At 37.9% G+C, this 15,119-nt stretch overlaps 1 protein-coding gene across 6 annotated transcripts in view; it reads right to left on the reverse strand.

Moving 5' to 3' along the window:
* SPATS2 (spermatogenesis associated serine rich 2) overlaps window positions 1-15,119 on the reverse strand; it is a 150,835-nt gene that overhangs the window by 14,115 nt on the left and 121,601 nt on the right. For all 6 annotated transcript variants that reach the window (XM_027594659.1, XM_027594656.2, XM_027594663.2 and 3 more), the window contains 3 exons: window positions 13,076-13,337; window positions 11,147-11,326; window positions 7,803-7,938 (listed from right to left, as the gene is read on the reverse strand). In XM_027594659.1, coding sequence (XP_027450460.1) covers window positions 7,803-7,938; window positions 11,147-11,326; window positions 13,076-13,337 — 578 coding nt within the window. The remainder of the gene's footprint in view (window positions 1-7,802; window positions 7,939-11,146; window positions 11,327-13,075; window positions 13,338-15,119) is intronic.

Consider the following 15,119-nt stretch of genomic DNA (forward strand, 5'->3'; position numbering starts at 1 on the left):
CTGACATTAAAGCTTTTGATTGCCAAGACCTCCATTTCAAAGACATCTCAAATAAACAGACTGCCAGCTATACAACACAGCCAGGCTGCCCCACACATGAAGCTCCTCTTTTAGAAAGCCCTGAGTGACCCACATAACTTGAGTGGCCCTACTTTTCTTCCCATTCTTTAAATCTTGCTCTTATATTTTAAATTCACCAATAAAGAGTGAACCCACAAAAACTTAGGCAACCCACTGTCAACCCCAATCTGTGCTCTGTTTTAGCATACCTTGCCACGTGGCCCTGGGCATGCCATGCACCCTCTAGGACATGTAAGTAATAAACCTTGTGTTTTTTTTTTTAAAGTTCCCTGATGGCTGTTGCTGAGGTGTGTCTTGCAATCATAAGAACCTCCAGGGCTGATCCAGTCACAATACTAGCTCAAATACGGGCTCATCACAAGTAATGTGGGACCCAGGTGAGTGCCCCCCAGGCATTCCTAGCTGACAGCATCACCACAGATAGGCTGAGACCAACACAAAACAATATAATAACAACTTAATTAAAAGTACATCACATAATGTATTACAATTGTGTAGAATGACCATGTTTTTAGGTCATCCAGGCTAAAGCATTTAGAGGTGACATGTCATGATGTCTGCAACTTCCAAATGGTTCCACAAAAACACAACACACACAAACACACACAGTACTATCCTTTCATCCTTTTTGTATCTTTGAAAGTTTTCATAATAAAAAGTTGGGGAGGGAGTGCCTGGGTGGCTCAGTCGGTTAAACGTCTGCCTTCGACTCAGATCATGATCCCAGGGTCCTGGTTGGCTCCCTGCTCAGTAGGGAGCCTGCTTCTCCCTCTCCCTCTGTGGCTCCCCCTGCTTGTGCTTTCTCACAAGCTCTTTCTCTCTCTGTCTCTGTCAAATAAATAAATAAACTCTTAAAAAAAAAAGTTGGGGAAATATGTACATTACCAAATAAACAGAGAAGGTGGGAAGAGTTCAAAAGTGGAAAGTATGTTAAGCATAAAGATAAATATCAGAGGCTTTTTTAAGAATTAAAAACTATAGTTTATTGTAATACAGCTTTCTAACAACGTGGAAACTTAAGCTCAAGTTTTTCATCTGTTCCTAAGCTAAACGGTAGTCCCTGAATAGATCTGTGGCCAAGAGATTCAAAAGTACCTGTGGTTTGAGGTAACAGTTTTAGAGGCCATAAATGCAAGCAAGGAGTCCTCTCAGAGAGTGATGAGAGGCTCACTCAGAAGGTCAGACTTTCTGTTACCTTGCTCCTGCCAATACATGAGGGCACTAAGTTTGCAACTGTTCTCTCAAGGTTCTCCTGAATGGAAACACACCACAATAAACATCTGATACACTGGATTCTGAAACTGCTAATGAAATTCAGCTAAATACGGCTGGAACTTTATTTAGAAAGACAGCAGGTCTTATTAAGCCCGAGCCTCATAACAGTGCTGAGAACTTCCATATCTTTTCTTCAATCATGAAAAATGGTTTTAGATGATTTGTCACTGTTACTAAGGGAAAAGATTGGTAAATGTCTGAAGTTCTGTATCTCCTTCCCTCCTTACCAAGACTTTTTACTATCTTCCCATTTGCTCAATTTATTCTACAGCTTTTATGTAATTTATTTAGTTGCTCAGAATAGTTTTTCCTGTAGTATTACCATTCATATCTCTCAGATATATTGTATGTCCATCATTTGAAGCAAACCCTTTGATTAATATATTTAACATGTAGATTACTGATTCTAGCTATTGCCTTTGGTATTCCTTGGTACCAAAAAATTGTTAACTATCATTTGCTTATGGTTGTTACATTAGAAAACAATGTTATAATGGAAACACATCTCTGGCAATTCCACAGCTAATTATTTTAAGGGACAATACTCTAAACCACTCAATAATGTTAGAAAATATTTGTACTTGATTATATTTGCTGAAAACCTAAAACTTGTTTATTCTAACTCCACTAGCCAATCAAAGCAGAAGTCAAAGCAAACACCTTTATTTCTCCAAAGACACTTCCCTCTTCTCATAAAAACAATCGAGAGAACTGTCAGTAGTTTTTATTAGCAGAAAACTGATTGTTTCATAGATTTTGTAGAACCCCATACTCCCAAGCACTGGCCTTGGTGGAGTATGGTACACACATGTAGGCTCAAAACAAAAACAAAAAACCCCAGCTAAGTAGCCAGGTCATCATACTGAGTTGAACAAAATAGGTAAAATTAATTCAAAGAACTACCTTACTAAATCAAATTTGGATCTTGTGAAAGTTGTGGTGGGTTCTTCTTTGTCTGGAGTCCTTTACAAAGCATGTAGACATGCGATTTCATATTTCAACCGTCTGAAGTAGCTTTTAAGAAGTTAGGATATGAATACAAGCTGTTCATTTGGAACAGGACCTCAATGGATAACTTTTCTTTCTCATCTTTTCCAGTGGTAAAAAGTGTCTCAATTCTAAAGTAATACTACAGACCATATAACTCAATGATATTTTACAATATATTTAGGAAAAAAAGAACCAGTAGCAAACCAGATTACCAAGGAGTTTATTGTTCAAGTTTCTGGCTGGTAAGGAAAAATGGTTAGAGTGTTAAGCCATCTAGCCAGTAGCTGACTAAATCCTCATGTGAAACGGTATGGCTGTATGTTTTTTTTTAAATCCTCTCTCTCAAATTATGATAGCAATGTCTAAAGGGAGACAGGTATAGCCTAGGAAGGCAAAGACTGAAAAATAAAGGCAAACAGAGATACCTGGTAAGACAAAGAAAAAGGAAGCAGGGTATAGGAGAAAAGTGTCACTTAATACCAAATATGACTTTGGGCTGATTATTTTTTTCTGTGCCCATCTTTTCTCATCTATAAAGTGAGCATAATACTGTAAGTGATATTGTTAAACAGATTAGAAATATGTGCCTAAAAGCTTCTGACATACAATAATGGCTCAATAAATGGCAGCAGCAACTATTACTCTAATTTCTGTACTCATCTTGATTCCTCAATTTCAGCAGAATATCTACTCAGTAAAATGCTTTCATATTAACTTTGGTAAATCACTATACTTTCCAGATCCATTGTCTAGAAATTCTTAAATGAACATGCACACACACTAGCACAGTGTAGGCAGTTATAGAGAGGTGAATCAAAGATGACTTCAAGTGAAAAGAATATGTTACAAAATTATGCTCACTATGATTACAATTATTAAGATTATGTATGCATGTAGATGGGCAACACAAGGAAACACAGAAAGTAAAAAATTAATTACGTGTTAAGTTAGTAGAGTTATAGGACTTTTGCTTCTATTTTTAAAAACTGTTATAATGATGGGATATACAGTAAACATAAAAAGGAATCATGGAACCTTAAAAAAAAAAAAAGAAACACAAAATTCAGATTCTTTCATCAAATGCTCTCGTTTTACCTTGGTCTCTGACTTCATCCCTTATTACTTTCAACTACTGCCCCCTTAGCAGTAGCTACACGGTATAGAGTCCCTACATGTCCCTCAGCGGTAGCTACACGGTATAGGGTCCCTACACGTCCCTCAGCGGTAGCTACACGGTATAGGGTCCCTACACGTCCCTCAGCGGTAGCTACACGGTATAGGGTCCCTACACGTCCCTCAGCGGTAGCTACACGGTATAGGGTCCCTACACGTCCCTCAGCGGTAGCTACACGGTATAGGGTCCCTACACGTCCCTCAGCGGTAGCTACACGGTATAGGGTCCCTACACGTCCCTCAGCGGTAGCTACACGGTATAGGGTCCCTACACGTCCCTCAGCGGTAGCTACACGATACAGAGTCCCTACATGTCCCGTCTGTGCCTCTCTCTGCTTAGATCAGGCCTCCTAAATGCAGTGTTCTAGTCCCATCCTTTCTGCCAACGTAAATCCTGTCTTTCAAGGCTTAATAATGATTCATTTCCTTTTAGAAATCTTTTCTAATTGACCCCACTCCATAGTTACCTTTCCCTTAATCTTCATACCTTCCCCACAACTAGGATCCAACCTGAAGGATATGTGAATCATAAGTCATTTTAAGTTGTGACTTAAGAAGAGTGATTTAGGGCTTCTGAATTACAAAGTAGTATTTGGATGGACTATTCCTTCTTATAGATTTATTTTATTGAACTAAAAAAATACTTACAAAGGCTTTTACAGGCTCAGTCAAAATCTTGGTCCTACTCATTCTACCCTGTTCCATAATAACAAAATTCCTTAGTCCCTACATTCTATCACATAGACTTTATAAAAGCTGAGAAGGAAATAATATATATGACAAGTACCAAGTCTCTAGCATTCTTCACAAGCTTTAGTGAGAAGTGGGCTATCAGTGATGGGATGACAATCACAGGTTACTGGGAGTTAGAATACAGAGATTCAAACACTCAGTTTGCAACTTATGATGTCACGTTAGACAAATTGTTTAACCTAAGACTCAAATCCCTTTTAAACAGTAGAGCTAAATTTAAAATTCCTACTTTGCAGGATAGAAATCCAGATAAATAAATCATATATGACTGAATATGTTTGGTAAACTGTAATTTTCATGTTACTAGTTATTTTCACAGATGGTTAAAAAGTTAAAATTTTAAATTAAAGAACATCGAAAACCATGCAGGCCAAGTACTAATAGAAATAAGGTATCATTGTACTAAACATGCAAAAACTGAAGAATAATTTAAACCTATAGAGTGCTATGGACATTTTTTGGTAACACATTATTATATCAGCCCATTCCTTTATTTCTATGCTTTTTAGACATTTTTGAAAATGCTTTGGTTCATAAAATGATACCTAAATTTCCACCATCTTTATATGGACTTTAGATTTAAGCATCTAAAAGCCTTAAGTAAGACTACTGGTAGCTTAATATGAGAGGAAAAGGGAAGCTCAAATAAAAGGAAGTAACTTTTCTAAGATAAATGGGGAATCAGCTAGGAAAAATTTCCATCTTAAGCATAAATTTACATTGACTTTATGTATTGTAGAATTTCAAATTTCTTATGCATTTTCTCCTTTTAAATGAGTCTTTTGACTTTCAATAAAATAGAAGTTTTTATTTAAAAGGCAAGTTGAGTGTGTTTCCTGTTAGCATTTTCACTAACATATTACATGACAACTATCCAAAATAATTTATCTACGGGCACCTGGGTGGCTCAGTTGGTTGGGCGACTGCCTTCGGCTCAAGTCATGATCCTGGAGTCCTGGGATCGAGTCCCGCATCGGGCTCCCTGCTCGGCGGGGAGTCTGCTTCTCCCTCTGACCCTCCCCCCTCTCATGTGCTCTCTCTCTCATTCTCTCTCTTAAATAAATAAAATCTTTAAAAAAAATAATTTATCTACTTTAGCTTCATGTTCCATTCCATATCCTGTTCCTTAATAGCCTTAAATTTAAGTCAACTAATAGCTCCAACAAGGTAAGTCAGACAAATTTTATGAATGAACAAGAAAAGTAAACTTGGGTCTAGATTATTACTGGATCACCAACAAACAGATTTTAAGTTTTATAGTTTTTATATACTGGAAAGCCTCTGATTTTACCATCCTACAGGTATGTGTCAGCTTTCATTTGGCCCCAAAATGAAAGCAGTTATCCATATAATTCCCCTAGTGCCTCATCGGGGTAATGGAATCTTATCATTGCAAATTTGTTAAAAACACTTTACTTTTCTTTTATACTATAACCAATACAAAAAAATGGCTTCCTAAGTGACAATAACTCCAAGCTCTGGTTCGGTGCCAAATGGAGTTAGCTCACCTGCCAATTATGTCTCGAAGTAGTAACTACAAGGGGCATTGAAATAAGGTAGTATAAAACCCAATCAGCCAGAGAGAAGGGCACCAGCAGGAAAGGGCAGGTAAATCTCTTTCCTCAAGTTAAACTGACCTGGTTGCCACGTCTGCTAATCAATCCTAAATACACAGTTCCCAGACAGGAAACCATTTCATTTGTCATTTATTGAAGGAGGCTCCTCCTGGCTGGGTTCCAAGTCAACAGGAACTCACAAATCTCTCTCCCGGAATTGTGTTTCCTGGTTCAGGCTGGTTCTGAATAGAATCAGATCCTGTGGCTAAATAATCAGTAAGCTAAACAATGATGGAGACCAGAGGCTTATCAAAGCAAAGTTGTGATGACCTACTCTTAGCTCTTTATTCTTTTCAAAATGAGTCAATAATATCTGATATGATAATAATCCAGGTCAAAGGGCATGATGCTTCCTCCCAGATGGTTCAGAAAGAGTAGAAGCCAATTACTTAGAAATATTTCCAGAAGAATTAGAGCTTAATTTAAGTTTGAGAGAAGTGGTTGGATTTAGAGAAGTATAAAGATATAGAAGAACATATTAGGATAGAAAAGGGGCATTAACAATTATATGGAAGAGGAAATGTGAATGTTAAGTCTTGAGACAAGTAATCTGGCTGAAGTAAACATGTATGTAAGAAAAACAGAAGATATAACATTAAGTTTCTAGCTATAAAACCTGAAAGGGAAAACTCAGGATTCGGGACAAAGCATGGGTAGATCAACAGATGAATTATCTATCTTAAAAGTACTTTTTGGTTATGATGATTTAGTGGACCATTCTACATTTTGCAAATGATAAAAGTAGGCGTCAGCAACTTTTTGGAGGCTTTATTCTACATCTTCGTTAATTCACCCCATCTTCAATTCTGCTGGAGGACTGAGGCTATCTACATTTCCTCTATCTCTTGTTTTCTGTGGCATGAAGTGACCAAACTAAGTTTATGAACAGAGACATGGCTGAATATGACTACAGACAGGCAAGAAAATAGATGGAGCGTTGGGAGGAAGAGTGGGGTAGGGTTCTCTGTATTCATGAACCCGTCCTCTCACATTTCAGATCTAGGTATATTTTACAAAGAAGCAGAGTAGACAGTCTTAAATCCCCAAACATCAACCTAGCTGCTTGTCTTTCAACCACTTTACTGAATTCGGTCCTCAGGGCTTTTCTGTTTTCAAAAAAGTCCCTTATAAAATACAAATACCTCCCCAGAAAGGAGTTATGGTTTCAGTATTAGTTAACACCTTAATATCTGATAGTTAAAACAGCTGCAGTGTTCAAAAACATTAGAATATACTTCTCCCCCCAAAAGATTCTATAATCAAATACACCTGAGAAACAGCACAGTATAGCTCCCTCTTGCAGCTTTGCAGCGCACATCAGCATTGGAAAAGCACTGAAGAAGTCCAGTAGTAAAATGTTTTCAAATCTCTTTAATTACCAAACCCTATTTCCCCTATAGAACACATATTAATATATTTTAAGATACGAGTATTTTTTAGAACATAGTTTGAAAAACACAAAATTAAAATAAGTCAATGACTAATAATAAGGCACAGAAGAGACAATTCAGGCAGGTTCAATTAGGAAGGATGACAGGAGGTAGGAAAGCAAAAACAGATCTTTTCTACTTCATAACTTTGTTCAAAAACATCATGTCATTTGTTGCAGGTTCTTGGTTTAAGAGACAGACCCTAAAGTAAGGATGCATGATCTATTCTATAATTATTATCCCTTTCCGAACACTATCAACCTCAGGCCCATTCCTAGAACATGAGTTCTTTGTACCACCCATTCCCACACTGCAACCAAAAGGAGTTGAATGAAGCAGAAAGTTAAATATACCATAGGACTTCTAAGTTTCTCCCTACTATATAGAGCAGTTAAGAGTCAGGAATTAAAGAACCTGGGAGTGGCTGACCATCTTCATAAGTGATCCTTTTTGTGCCATTGTGATCAAAGGCAACTTAACTTACCAGCTCTGCAACTCAGCAAAAGCTTGTTTCATTTTCTTAATGGAAGCATCCATCTCTTCTTTAACTACAACTCGATACCGTGCAAGAGACACTGTGCAGCGCTGGAGGTCTTTCACAGATTTTTCAATATTGGAACCTTGGGGAAAAAAGCCCCAAGAATTAATATAAAAAAGGAGCACAGGTAACTTGAAAGGTGGATATGAACACCCACGCATGTCACGTAACACATGTCACATGGACTAAGAAAGTTCCCTAAGTGGCCACCCTCCTCGACAAAAAATTGATGTTTTCATAGATTTAAAAAAAAGAGGGGTGAGGCACCTGGGTGGCTCAGTTGGTTAAGGAACTGCCTTCGGCTCAGGTCATGATCCTGGAGTCCCGGGACTGAGTCCCGCATCGGGCTCCCTGCTCAGCGGGGAGTCTACTTCTCCCTCTGACCCTCCCCCCTCTCATGCTCTCTCTCTCTCAAGTAAATAAATAAAATTAAAAAAAAAAAAAAGGTATCCTGGCCAAGATGGAGTAATAGGAGTTGGATTTATCCTCCTGTCTTAAACAACTAAACACATACACACAGACAAAACATATGAAACTGGGTTTTCATAAAACAGACATTAGGCAGTACTTTTTCCCTGAGAAAACAGAAACGAAGTGAGGCCTATGATTGCCCCAACCTACTGCCGCAAGTTTCCAGGCTGCAGTGCAAGGAGGAGAAATCCTAATCCTGAATTGAGGGGACAGAGTTGAGAACCAGGGAGGCCAAGGTGGCGAGTATTCTAAGGGCAGAATACTGGAGAGGAGAGAGCTATACAAAGATGAGAAAATTGTACAGGAATCTACAGAGAATTCTGAATGCATCGGTGTGAGGAAACTACTGAGACAGGAAAAAGAACCAGTAGAAAGGAACAGGCAGAACAATCCCCAGACCTCACCCAGACCACAAATAGTTCGTGTTCACACCAGCCAGAATGGGGCACCAGTAGAGCACTTGGAAGGGTACTGCCTCAGTAATGAGGCAAAATTCTCTCTAAAGGCTACTCTAGTTCTGCCTAACAGCACTTAAAAGCAAGCCTCAAACTGTTACCAAATAACAGTCCAGAACAAATCATAAGAATACTAAAATAGGGCGCCTAGGTGGCTCAGTGGGTTAAGCGTCTGGCTTTGGTTCAGGTCATGATCTCAGGGTCCTGGGATGGAGCCCTGAGTTGGGCTCCCTGATCAGTGGGGAATCTGCTTCTCCCTCTCCCTCTGCTGCTCCCCTTCTTGTGCTTGTGCTCTCTCTCTAATAAATAAATAAAATCTTAAAAAAAAAAAGAACACCTGAATAAAACACAAAAATATCTAGCAATCATGGGGCGCCTGGGTGGCTCAGTCATTAAGCATCTGCCTTTGGCTCAGGTCACGATCCCAGGGTCCTGGGATTGAGCCCCACATCAGGCTCCCTGCTCAGCAGGAAGCCAGCTTCTCCCTCTCCCACTCCCCCTGCTTGTGTTCCCGCTCTCGCTGTGTCTCTCTCTGTCAAATAAATAAATAAAATCTTAAAAAAAAAATATTTCTAGCAATCAAAAAAGAAAAATTCACGTCTGGTATCCAAGAAAAAATTGCTAGGCATACAAAGAGGCAGACAAATATGACCCATAGTGAAGAGAAAAATCAACTAACAGAAGCAGATGCAGAAATGTCACAGATGTAGTAGAATCAAGTAAATAAGGACATCAAAACAGCTATATAATCAGGTATCATATGTTCAAGAAGGTAGAGGAAAGCATAAACATGTTAAGGACAGACATGGATGATACTTTAAAAAACCCCAACTGAACCTCTAAGAGATGAAAAAAAGACAATGTCTCAGATGAAAAATACACTGGATGGGACTGACAGCAGATTAGAAACTGTTGAAAAAAAAGGTTAATGAATTTGAAGACAGCAACTTCAAAAACTATTCAAAATGAAATAAAACATAGAAAAAAGGCTAAAATATAAGTATTTGAATAGGTACCAAAGTTTCAAAACTCTCTAAGTGACAGGATTCAGTAGAATATAATTCACCATGTAGACACTACAAAATTAATAAAATTCTCTCTCTGTAGTACAGTTTGAAGCATTATATGTGGATAAGCCAACTTTGTAGATAAAGATGAAATATATTTACCTACCCAACACATTCTAACCAGTTTCTTTTTTTTTTTTTTTTTTTTTTTTTTTAAAACTTTTTATTTATTTATTCATGAGAGACAGAGAGAGAGAGAGAGAGAGAGGCAGAGGGAGAAGCAGGCTCCCAAGGAGCAGGGAGCCCGATGCGGGACTCGATCCCAGGACCCTGGGATCATGACCTGAGCCGAAGGCAGATGCTTAACCATCTGAGCCACCCAGGCGCCCTCTAACCAGTTTCTAAGAGTTCTACTGACCTCTCTATATTCACTAATGTCAAAGTTATATATACAGTTGATAGGTGGGATCATGGATCTAAGAAGTTTATAATGTACCAAGATACAGATTTTCAACTTTTTATTTAAATTCCTCTTCATTTCTTTCCAAATCTACTTAAAAGTTTTCAAGCATCATCCTTTTCTTTTTGTATGACTGAATATTTTTGATGTGCTTTTCTGCACCAAGCTGAGGGTTACATTAGATTTAAAAGGAAAGCTTCACTAAATTTAGCTCGTGTGGAATAAATAATTCAATAAAGCGCTACAGGTTACAAGTGTCTTACATTTCTATGTTTCATTTGTTTAGTGGAGTGGACCACCTTGCTTAGATGTATGACACTCTATCATCTCTACCTGTTTAATTATTGGCTGATTATTTAAATGATTATTACAGTTAAAGAAAAAAGGCAAAGAGCTACCACAAGTCAATGCTGAGTACTTACTTAAAAGGAAATGATCTTGTTTAAAGCTAAAGTCTGACAGATATTACTAAGAGCACGAAGTTGTGAAGAGAAATGAAAATATTTTTTTAAAATGTCATGTCAGAGATGGCAGATCTTTTTACTATTAAGTCAACCAGGAGATAAAAAGGAAGGAAACGGTACAAAAATGTTGCAGTAAAGCAAATAAAAGAAACAAGTTAATGTTAGCAGAAAAGTCATCCTGACCAGTAGAGTTTGACTTTCATTCACTAAAAGGATCTCTGTCATTGTAACAAGACTGTAGAACATCTAAAATAGTACCAAACTCCAACTGTGCACATGGAGTTAGAGAGGGGTAGTTACTGCCTTAAAAACAGAAAACGCATTACCTGCTACCATTTTGAGACCTTATCTGTGGGAACAAGGAGATAATCTGCCCTCGCTAGCCAAAAACAGATTTTTTTTGTTTTCTTTCAAAGGTAGGCTTCTGATTTACCTAGCTTTTTGTTGGTGGAGGAGAGCGGAACATCTTCCATCCCCAGATTTGAAAACTGAGGTGCTGTGGTAGGTCTTGAAAGAATTTTGGCAGCATTCCTATTTTGTTGAGAATTCTGAGTAGACTGCGTAGTCGAAGACTTGGGCTCAAAATCAGAGATGCCATTCTCCAGCATGGACCCTGTCAAAGAAAGAGGCCAGTATTTTTAGAGTAAAATTTAGGGTATATCAATCAAGCAGTCTTAAGTATAAACAAATAAGGAAGGTAAAAATGTTTCAGGCAAAACTACGCCTCTTAAAGGCTGTGAACAAAAACAACTGACAAAATAGAACAAAGAACAGAAGCAGTTGGACGAGGCTACAAGTAGCATCTGGCTCAGCCCTAAGCTGCATCCTGAATGAAGATGACACATCGCTAGATAAGCTAGCTTGTTCCCTCTATCTTGGTAGCTCTGGGCACAAGGAAGTGAAGAGAGTCAATAGCACTAATTTCTGATAGCTTCTGTAAGTTACGTTGAGGAAAAAAGAATTTTACACTGTTCCAGGGAACGAAGAATTTTAAATGTTTTAGGAAAAGGGCAAAGAGGAAATAAGAAGAGAGCCAGCTCAGAAAAAAAAGGAAGCCACTATCTTTGGTTTGGTTGAGGTCAGCATAGGTGCTATATCTTTCTCTAAGTCTTTTTGTATGAGCAAACTAATCAATAAAAGAACATCTAAGAAGTATGGAATAATTCTTAAATTGTCATTACACTAATAAGGCTAGCAGCAACAGAGCAACGGGCAAGAGATTAACAAATAAGTAATTAAAAAACCAATTTTAAAAGAGATATTCCTGAGGTGCCTGGGTAGCATAATCGGTTAAGGATCTGATTCTTGGTTTCAGGTCAGGGCCTGATCTCAGGGCCATGAGATCGAGCCCCATGTTGGGCTCCAAGCACAGCACGAGTCTGCTTAGGTTTCTCTTTCTCTCTCCCTCTGCCCCTCTTCTATGTGTGCACTCCCTCTCTCAAATAAATAAATCTTTAAAAAAAAATAAAAGAGATATTCCCAATATCTTCCCAACATTCAAAATAATTAATAAATGTGCAAGATACGTGAATTTACAACACTAATCTTAAATCCTTACTAGAAAACAAATGTGGGACTATAAAAACCAACAATCTACTTCTCATGAAAGCCATGGGATTGCAGTTATTATTATACATTCCTCACTGTGTTGAGTCTTAGAATAACGCCATCGACATCATCTCATCATCATCATTTTCTTAGTAAGTACACAATTAAAAAAATCTTAAGGTCACCTTCTGTAATCTCTAACTACTAAGGGATTATTAAGTTAGAAGATTTCCACAAGATTGACTTAAATTAAAATTAAAATATGAGACAATGTAATAAAACCTATATTTTTCTTGGCCTTTGATAATTACATTTGACCCTTAAACAACATGGGCGTTGGGACACTGACCCTCCCAGCCCCCCACAGTTGAAAATCTGTATATAACTTTGACTCTCCCAAAACTTAATAGTCTACTGTTGACCAGAAGCCTTACCAGTAACATAAACAGTTGATAAACACATATTTATTTTATTCTTTATATGTATTATATCCTGTAGTCTTACAATAAAGTAAGCTACAGAAAAGAAGATGTTATTTAGAAAATCATTAGGAAGAGAAAATATATTTACAGTACTGTATTTTTTGAAAAAAAAAAAAAAAAAAAAAAGATCCACATATAGGTAAACCCACACAGTCCAAACCATGTTGTTCAAGAATCAACTGTACAAAATGAGACTCTTTCACATAAAAGGCAACAAAAACTAAAAAGTAAAAGACTAAAACTAAATGTAATTTATTGATTGCTTTCTCAACCAGGAAGCCCTTGTATTTTTCAACAGAAGGCAACTTTCCAAGACCTGTTAATAAACTCACCTGTTCTATCCAGCATATGTGGTGTGGCCGACTCAGGATCTTCCAATTCTCTGGCATCTACTGAAAGTATCTCCATACCCTCACTGAGAGAGTCCACAGACTCAGTATCATTGATGGCACCGTTGACATGGTAACCATTAATACCACCTTTCTCTGAAGAAGGCACAGACTGTTCCTCTTGAATGGATACTGATTTACCGGAATCTGGGATACTGTTACTTGGTTCTGCTGCAGGCTTGGGTTTGCTTTTCTTCTTTTTGTTCTAATGATTATTAAAGATTTGAAAAAAAGAAAAGAAAAAGAAGACGCCCACAATTCAGAGAGGTAACTCTAGTTACCAAAGATAATCAATGTTACCAATTTCTCATATGCTCTTCCAGAAATTGAACACATTTTTGCATATGTTGAGCTACTGACTAAAATAACTATGTAAAATGCTTTGGATGAATTCAAACACATAAATACAAAAATTTATGCATGGTAAAACTTACCATAAGCAAAATCAAAACGTAAATTTTAAAATGTGAAAAACAATGTCCAACCTATATACAAAGAACTAAATTTATACAGAGTTCTAACAAAAAACAAAGAAAACAATAACCCAACAGAAAAAAATGGTATAGGATAGAAACATACGGAACGAAGTGCAACCTCAGTCTAGTAAGAGACATAAATTAAAACTGCACTGCAGAGGATTCTGGGAAGATGACAGAGGAGGAAGCACCAGTAATCTGTCTCCCTAGACAACAACCACGCTGGCAGGACCCATCTGATGTAACTATTTTGGAACTCTGGAGTCTACTGAAGGCTTGCAATTTGCAGGTGAAGACCTGGATAGTAAACTGTGGTTAATTTCAGTTAGTATCAGCTCCTAGTATAGAAGCAGTTACCCTAGGGGACAAGCAGCTGCACACCTGTTCTTGGAGCAGCTTGCACAAATTATGGGAGCCAGGGTAGACAAAAAGAACCCCGTCCTCCAAATACTGGTGATCTAGGCTCTGATCACTGACTACCGCTTTTGATTACAGAGGTGCAGACAAAGAGGCAGGCAGCCACAGCTGGACCTCCTCCCATTGTTGCAAGCCCCACCCTCTTGGGCTGAGTGACTGCCAGGGGAATACAAAGAGCAGTGCCCCAGAAAACTAACAATAACAAAAAATAAGCAAACCCTGAGGAAGGGGGAGAATCTGATTTCCAAAGTTACCACATTGTTAGATTCAAATGTCCAGTTTTCAACAAAAAATCCCAAGGCACAAAAACCACACAAAAAACAAGTATGGCCTATTTAAAGGGAAAAAAAATCAACAGAAACTGCCCCTGAAAAAGATCTCTTGGCAGATACATTAAAGACGAAAATAACTGTCTTACTCTTAACTATAGAGAACAAACTGCTGGTCACCAGAGGGAAGGTGGGTGAGATAGGGGATGGCAATGAAGGAGAGCACTTGTGATGAGAGCACTGAGAGTTGTAGGGAAGTGTCGAATCACTATATGGTGACTAACCGGAATTTAATTGAAAACTTAAAAGAAAAGAAAATAACTGTCTTAAAGTTGCTCAAAAAACTACAAGAAGATGGTGGAGAAAATCAAGAAAACAAAGTATGAACAAAATGGAAGTATCCATAAAGAGATAGATAACCTAAAAGAAATTAATAAAGAAATACTGGAGCTGAAAAGTAGAGTAACTGAAATTTTAAAATTCACTAAAGGGATTCAAAGGCATATTTCAGCAGACAAAAGAAAAAACTCAGTGAACTTGAAGACCGGAGAATGGAAATTGTCAAGTCTGAGGAACAGAAAGAAAAAATATGGAAGAAAAGTGAACAGAGGGGGGCCTTGCTGGCTCAATCTTTAGAGCATGACTCTCAACCTCAGGGTCGTCAGTTCAAGCCTTAAATCACATGGAAGAGACTGTGTGGTACTCTACGTACACAGCTGTGTTTCAGTGTCACTGAAGACTTTTTTAAACCAGATGAAGTGAAGTGGCATAGGTAAATCTTTTCTTCAAATATTTTTGCAGGGCCTAAATTTTTTTAATAATACA

This window comes from Zalophus californianus, chromosome 9 (genome assembly GCF_009762305.2).
Source record: "Zalophus californianus isolate mZalCal1 chromosome 9, mZalCal1.pri.v2, whole genome shotgun sequence".
NCBI classification, from domain to species: domain Eukaryota; kingdom Metazoa; phylum Chordata; class Mammalia; order Carnivora; family Otariidae; genus Zalophus; species Zalophus californianus.